Genomic DNA, 8,270 nt, shown 5'->3' on the forward strand with positions numbered 1-8,270 from the left:
AGCTTTAATGGCTGTGTTTACATCCACTTTAACTACCACACCTTACTTCCTCTCTTCCATCCATACCTTAATTCCTCTCTTTCTTCCATACCTTACTTCTCTTCCTTCCATACCTTACTTCCTCTCTTCCTTCCACACCTTACTTCCTTTCTACCTTTTAGTTCAAACTGAACTAAAATCATTTACATCAAATAAACACAGATGATTTGTAAGACTGTAATTTTCTATCTTCAACTTATGAATCAGAGAAATGTGACCAGAATTACACAAATCCACCTCTTAGGATTTCAGGTTCCTCTAAGTATTACATTTTTGGTGTTTTTTCTTTTTCTTTTGATTTATTGTGTGACAATATGTGGAAACCTCCTGATCATCACATTGGTGTCCTACAGCAAATGCCTCCATTCTCCCATGTACTTCTTCCTCTCCCAACTGTCTATATGTGACATTTTACTGTCAACTGATATTCTTCCTAACATGATCAGAACTGTTTTGGTAAAAAAGACTGTCATGTCATTTTCTGATTGTCTTATTCAGTTTTATTTCTGTGTTATCACAGAATCTTCAGAGTCTCTTCTTCTGACAGTGATGAGTTGGGATAGATATTTGGCCATCTGTAAACCATTGCATTATTCTTTGAAAATGAACTACCAGGTTTGCTGGATACTGGTCATCCTATGCTGGATTGTAGGTTTTTTTTTACTATTGACTTATTCTTTAACAATATCAGATTTACAATTCTGTGGTCCCAATATCATTGATCACTTTTTCTGTGACTTTGATCCAATCATGCAGCTCTCCTGCTCTGACACCACTATTGTTCGTTTGGAACTGACAGTCTTGGGTTTTATTTTTGTTGTTTTCCCATTCTTCACCATCTTTGTGTCATATTCTTATATTATTGCCACCATTTTGAAAATCCCAACTATTACTGGCAGACAGAAGGTTTTTTCAACATGCAGCTCCCACCTGACTGTTGTGTCCATCTATTATGGTACCCTAGCTTGTGTATACTTGGCACCTAATAGGGGGCGGACACAGACCCTAAATAAGCTCTTAGCATTACTGTATACTGTTGTTACCCCAATGGTAAATCCAATTATATACAGCCTGAGGAACAAAGACCTGATAAAAGCTATTAGAAATTTTATAAATAACTTTTGAGGATTCATTTCAATAAATATTAAAATAATAATAGTTTAAAAGTTGCCTCCAAAAGGATCCCCCAGATTCATTTAATGTAAGGGTAAACATTAAATGTTCACCACTTTCAGTGGCCTTGATAACACACGAAGTGTGTCGGTAAATATGACCAGACATAGGTCTTCAAACTGGATACTTGACTATAGGATTAAAAGACAGAATCCCATCTAAGTGCATGCTTATGATTCCCGTAGCACTCACTCTCAATAAAGGGAAGGCTTACCCTGAATCAATGCCAGATTTAAAATCCTGGCTGCACATGCTAAATGATCTAAAGGAAGCTATTTTTCTCAAACATTTTCCATTCCAGATATAAATATGTAAAGCATTAAAACTATTTTATTGTTCACACAGTGTGTTTTGGATCACTCTCTAATCCTTCTTCAGGAGTGCATTGTCAGACTATCAAAATGGTTTAAATTATATCAAAAAGATAACCTATCCAACAGTAGACTCAACGTCAACTAACCCCTTCCAGGGACCCGAACCACCTTCTTCCTTTGCCAACAACTGATATTAACCTTTGCCTGATAGTAGATATAATTTTGAGGTTCAGAAATGATCTGTATCAATTATGTTCAGGAACCAACAGACATTTATTAAACAACATGGCAAAAAGACAGTAAAACACTACAAAAAAAAAGCCCAACACGTTTTACACATCAGTGCTTACTCAATAGGACAAACCTATTTCTTTAACATTTTTTCTTTAAAAATCTCAATATATGATTATTTCAATGAAATGTTCAGTGAAAAATTATTGGCAGATGTATTAGCTAGTAAGACAAGGTTAAAATGTAGTATGAGATCAAAATGATTGAAGAGCTTGCCAAGATTAATCAGTGGGAAGATTGTGAGGGGAGACTTTGGGGTGGAAGGCAGATTTGCAAATTGGTGAAATGTTGTTGACTTTCTGTCATTTACAGTTAAAAAACAAAAAAGAAAGAAAAATGAAAGAAAACATCTTGTCACCAACTAATGATTTAACATCTCTCTTTCTAAAGTAGAATTTTCTGAAAACATGGGTACATTGGTTTCAATAATTACATAAAATTGTACTGGAATAAAAAAATGTCCTACAAAATCCTTTCCTGCGAGCATATTCATGAAGAAGAACCCTTCTGTATTTGTGTGAGAAATAAGTTATCAGGGATGGTCAGGTGCATCTGGAAGTAGCTTTTCCTAGTGAGGCACCTGAGATGCTGGACAGCATCCTGTCTGAACCTTTGGATAATCTTGCCTTGTACCTTGTTTCTTGTGAGCCTTGAACCCTTTGCTCCCCCATGTGCTTCCTATTTTAAGTGGAGCTCCACCCAAAAGTGGAAGCTCTGCTTGTTCACACCCTCTCCTCCCCTCTCCTGTCAAAACCAGGTACACACTCCCTCTTCCCGGTAATGATCGAGGTGATCTACAGAATTTCCAGCCCCTCCTCTTTCCCCCTGCTTTCTGGAAGACACACAGGTCTCAGAAGACAGAGGGACCATTCAGAAAGCACAACACAACTTGCGCATGCGCAGTAGGAAACAAGCTGTGAAGCCACAAGGCCTCACTTTCTGTTACCCTTAGTGAGGATGCCAGCGCTTGCACCCAAAGATGATGGATGAATGGGCTAGAGGTTCCTACACCACGGGATACCTGGACAGGTAAGTGTCATTGTATTAAAAGTCAGCAGCTACAGTATTTGTAGCTGCTGACTTTTATTTTATTTTTAATACAGGCTTGAACTCCACTTTAAGCCATGCCTTTGCACTTCCTGTTTGCCAGATTATGGTGCTCTCTCCAGTCGATGTCTTACTCCTTTGCATACATGCAGCTATCCATACCTGCACTACCACTAGTTACCAACCTTTGGCTTGTTTCTTGACTATGTTTCCGCTTGATCCCAACCTGCAACCACTCATTCCCAACCTTTGGCTTTTTTAATGACTACACTTTTGCTTGATCCCTACCTGCTATATCTGCTACTGGACCCCAGCTTTCTCACTTCCTGGTGAGGTGATCCTGAAGAAAGTAACCTAAACTAACAGGCAGAAAAACCCATCTCCAGCATCTGAAGCTGTTGTGAAGACTGGTTAGAGCTCATCAAGCTGGTCAGTGGGAGCTTCTCTATGCCTATAGCTACTGGTCTCTGAGCCTTATCCCTGAATGTGACATAAGGAATTTAAGGGTGCCACCAGGAAAGCCAAAAATCATGGCACGCCTGTTTAGAATGCATATTCTTTTTAAAAGTAAACAGATATGTTTACTGCACAAAAATAATAAAAAAAGATTCCACAACAGAGATTATGGAAGACAAAAATGTATACACAAAGTATATAGGGATAGTACCCAGATCAACATATTTTGTGAATATACTGCATCATCAGGACTAGAGCATATGGTAAGTTCCACTGATCCATATAAGTTCAGTCAAGCTACAAAAATAAGGGGGACAAGATCATATTTCAATATATGTATTTATCATATATATTTCCACTTGTAATAGTCATAGATGTATAAAGTGCTTATAGGTTTAAGATTGCATATCACCTCCACAGTTTTTGCCAATACCATACTGTATATCTGTCATATGCACTGCTGGGTTTTGCTCAGAAGAAGAGTTATTCTAATTTGCATACAGAGACAATCACCAATATCACTGGAAGACAATAGGCACCCCAGCTAGGGGTCCATTACAAACCACCTCAGGAAGGGGTGGGAGGGAAGGAAAACAGAAAGAAATAAGGGGTAAGGAGGTAATGACAGGTCCAACTGGCCTTTGGGGGAGCCCTAAGAAAAAAAACGGACACTGAATAGCCACTTATTAAAAATACTAAAAGCATATTATATGTACATGATGAACCTGACCAATAATGTAAGATTAATATAAATAATTTTACTTAGGGTGAGATAATCAAATTTGAATAGATGATAAAGCTTGCCATTGCCAACAATATTAAAGATGCGTCAAATGGCCCATATGACTTATCATTCCACCCACTATTTCAACACCACCCTGAGTAAGTTTATTTATTCCTACGTTTTTTTTTTCATAATGTTTTATTAAGGTATTTATGCAAGTACAAGTCAAATGAGGAAAAAGCAAAGAACAGTGGAGGTTCACCATTAGGATAGCAACTACTAGAGTTGTAGGCAAACATTAATGCTATAACAGAACATATCAATACCAGTAGAGTGGTACATATAAACTATGTGTAGGAAAGAAAAGACAGTGGAGGTTGTCAGTACTGTGATTTTCACACCTGTTGATAGTAAAGTGTGAAAGGGAAGGACAGTTATCCCAAGATGGCCATATGAGCATGGATTGGGTTGGAGTTGTGATTGTTGGGGGGAGATATGATTGTGTAAGGGTAGTAGGACTAAGGCAAAGGGCCAGGGCCCTGGGGGTCAGTAAGCCAGGTGTTCCAGTTGGTTAGAAATGTTTCCATTTGAAAGTGTGCTTTAGCGAACATATGTTTAGGATGGTATTAACTTCTGCGATTGTAGGTAGGTGGGGACATTTCCATTCTCTGGCAACAGCTAAGTGTGCTGCTATAAAGATGTGGGTTACAATGGTTTGAAAGCGGGGAGGCCACAAGGGATAGTCCATGCCTAGTAGAACCATCTGGGGAGTAGGGCTAAACAGAAATTTGTTATGATGCATCGGGATATATACGTGCCAATTTTGCAGGACCAAAGTACCAATTATGAAATATTTTTTGCATCGATTCCCAATAGATAATACAGTGGGATGCTTTTAAAGTGGAGGCCAGAGCCCGATGCCATTGTGAGGTGGTAAAAGTAAGGTGGGTTATCCACTCCCAATATTACATTGTTTTTGAACAACTACGTTTGATTTTTTGGTAGTTTGTAGATGGATGCAATGCCTTTGGAAGCTGGGTTGGGATGGTTGTAGAATTTTCTACAGTTCTTTTTATCCCTCCCACTGCTTAACTTTTCTCTACAGTATAAGCTACAGAGAAAAATAAACAACATTTTGGCTATAGTAGCATGGAGATTTAGGCTGGCCATTCATTTACATACATAGAGATTTCCTTTGTTCAACTTGCTTTGGATTACACAATCATGTGCAGTTGCTTTTCACATGACAGGATAATTGAAGTGAATATTCATGCATTTTTTTTTCCAGTGAATACTCTTTACCACAACAAAATACATGAGCAAATCCCAATGTATTCTCTCTTTAAAAATAAAGCAAGTACAGGAAAATACATGTTGATCCCTCCAGAAATGCAACGAGCTTGTAACTTTATGTATATGAGTAAGTGGTGTTGCGCTGATCCTTATTATAAAAACAGGTGAACAATGAGTAATAATAGTCAATGCGCTAGGTAGAAAAATAGTGAAATAGCGTAAGCGTGGGGGATGATTCGTATTAGAAAATGTTCATTTCAATAATAAATATCTTCAATAATGCATAAAAAATAACGTAAGTATACTCAAATAAAATATCACTTCAATAACCTAAAAATACAATTCACGTGAATATAACGTGATACTATCAGGGCACCAGTAACTAGCTCTGAATTTAAATTAAAATAAAGTGCATAATCAACATACATGTATAATAGGACCAGTGAAAATAAAAAGTGCAGACCAGAGTGCTATGTGCAACTCAGAATTTAAAAGAGAAGTGACTGGCTATTTCTATATAAAGTGCATATTGTGCATATTGACATCAGGTAATACATACAGGTGAAAAATATTTCAAAAGGGAGAAAATCCTGTTTTGCACAGAAAAAAAAAAAAAAAAAAAAAAAAAAAAAACAATTTAAATGTGATGTGACAGCGACGTGCTAACGTGCACACGTTGCAATTAAAGTGCTACCAGATGCATTCATAAATGTTCAAAAACAGTCCTTGTGTATAATTGTGACAGCAACGTCCTGGCATGCACACGTTGCAGTTAAAGTGCTGGGGTGAATCACATCTATTTCTTCGTGTGCTAAACACTTTGGTGGGTAATGGCCCCTTACCTTCAGGTAATGGGGCAAAAGCAGGTAACAAAATAATTGTTAGGGGCGTCCGCCTATGGATTCCAGCGCATCCCTCTCTATCCTGGATCTTGGGTTGGAGTTCCCTCAGGTATAATGTAGGGGGGTTGTATTCATAGGGGGTAATCAACAGAAGAAAAGCCCAATAGTGTAATCCAGTTTAAAACGTAATGCTCTTTATTATAAAAATGCAGGTACTCACATAAAGATTGAGAAGCAATAGTCACAATCCAACGAGCAGCGAGCTCATGTGCCTCTGTCTGTGTTTGCAGCCTGTCTCGTCCCTACGCGTGACGTCACACCACGTGACTTCATCAGGGGAATGATGAAGTCACGTGGTGTGACGTCACGCGTAGGGACGAGACAGGCTGCAAACACAGACAGAGGCACATGAGCTCGCTGCTCGTTGGATTGTTACTATTGCTTCTCAATCTTTATGTGAGTACCTGCATTTTTATAATAAAGAGCATTACGTTTTAAACTGGATTACACTATTGGGCTTTTCTTCTGTTGATTACCCCCTATGAATACAACCCCCCTACATTATACCTGAGGGAACTCCAACCCAAGATCCAGGATAGAGAGGGATGCGCTGGAATCCATAGGCGGACGCCCCTAACAATTATTTTGTTACCTGCTTTTGCCCCATTACCTGAAGGTAAGGGGCCATTACCCACCAAAGTGTTTAGCACACGAAGAAATAGATGTGATTCACCCCAGCACTTTAACTGCAACGTGTGCATGCCAGGACGTTGCTGTCACAATTATACACAAGGACTGTTTTTGAACATTTATGAATGCATCTGGTAGCACTTTAATTGCAACGTGTGCACGTTAGCACGTCGCTGTCACATCACATTTAAATTGTTTTTTTTTTTTTTTTTTTTTTTTTTTTTTTTCTGTGCAAAACAGGATTTTCTCCCTTTTGAAATATTTTTCACCTGTATGTATTACCTGATGTCAATATGCACAATATGCACTTTATATAGAAATAGCCAGTCACTTCTCTTTTAAATTCTGAGTTGCACATAGCACTCTGGTCTGCACTTTTTATTTTCACTGGTCCTATTATACATGTATGTTGATTATGCACTTTATTTTAATTTAAATTCAGAGCTAGTTACTGGTGCCCTGATAGTATCACGTTATATTCACGTGAATTGTATTTTTAGGTTATTGAAGTGATATTTTATTTGAGTATACTTACGTTATTTTTTATGCATTATTGAAGATATTTATTATTGAAATGAACATTTTCTAATACGAATCATCCCCCACGCTTACGCTATTTCACTATTTTTCTACCTAGCGCATTGACTATTATTACTCATTGTTCACCTGTTTTTATAATAAGGATCAGCGCAACACCACTTACTCATATACATTTATCTAAAAGGTCAGGTGTTCACCTTATCGGTGTTTGCGGCTTTTCCACCCACAGCCTCTTCCATATAAGTTAGCGCGGGAATAATTTCCCTTATTTAGTAAGTTGAGCTTGTAACTTTACACCACTATGAAATATTATGGCACAGACACATGTGGCTGCCAGCAGCCCTCAGTTTGTGTGGTGGACGGTTGTTTTACTGTGTGGCTGGCGTGGGGTGAGCGATGTCCAGATTGTGCTGGACAGACCCTGCTTAACACTGGAGACAGTTATACAGGTCTTACTGTGGGGATGGATGTCCTTGCTGCAGTTGCAGCCCTAGGTGTCCTCTGTTTGGAGGCCCAGTTGCGAAGGTTGGATGCCCCACAGTTTGAGGATTGGTTGCACAGGACGCAGTATCATCACCCCAGGAGTGAAAGGAGCTGTGGTGCCATCTGATATGGAGAGCAGTGTATGTGCCATCCTGGGCAGTGGAGTGAAGCAGTAGAGTGAATCAGTGACCAGTGCTCAATGTGCTCAGTGTGTGGAGTGATTAAACAGCCTGCAGATTGGAGCCAGTCTAGAGAGGTTGACAGAAGATAAGTGGATTGGGGCTTCTAGTGATAGCCTGGACAAAGTCAAGGCAAGTCAAACAAGACTCTACATTTCATTTTATTGTTTTTTTGTAAAATTATAATAAACTTTTCTAG

The 8,270-nt window shown here is 38.7% G+C and overlaps 1 protein-coding gene across 1 annotated transcript; it reads left to right on the plus strand.

Moving 5' to 3' along the window:
• Positions 1-237: 237 nt before the first annotated feature.
• LOC141134208 (olfactory receptor 1468-like) lies at positions 238-1,164 on the plus strand. The gene has a single exon (XM_073623790.1). It carries the CDS (start codon positions 238-240, stop codon positions 1,162-1,164), a length of 927 nt encoding a protein of 308 aa, XP_073479891.1.
• The last annotated feature ends 7,106 nt before the right edge of the window (positions 1,165-8,270 follow it).

This window comes from Aquarana catesbeiana, linkage group LG03 (assembly GCF_042186555.1).
Source record: "Aquarana catesbeiana isolate 2022-GZ linkage group LG03, ASM4218655v1, whole genome shotgun sequence".
NCBI lineage: Eukaryota > Metazoa > Chordata > Amphibia > Anura > Ranidae > Aquarana > Aquarana catesbeiana.

What these genes read in the sequence shown, in the direction of transcription:
- LOC141134208 (XM_073623790.1), top strand. Translation starts at nt 238, where the DNA reads ATGAATCAGAGAAATGTGACCAGAATTACACAAATCCACCTCTTAGGA.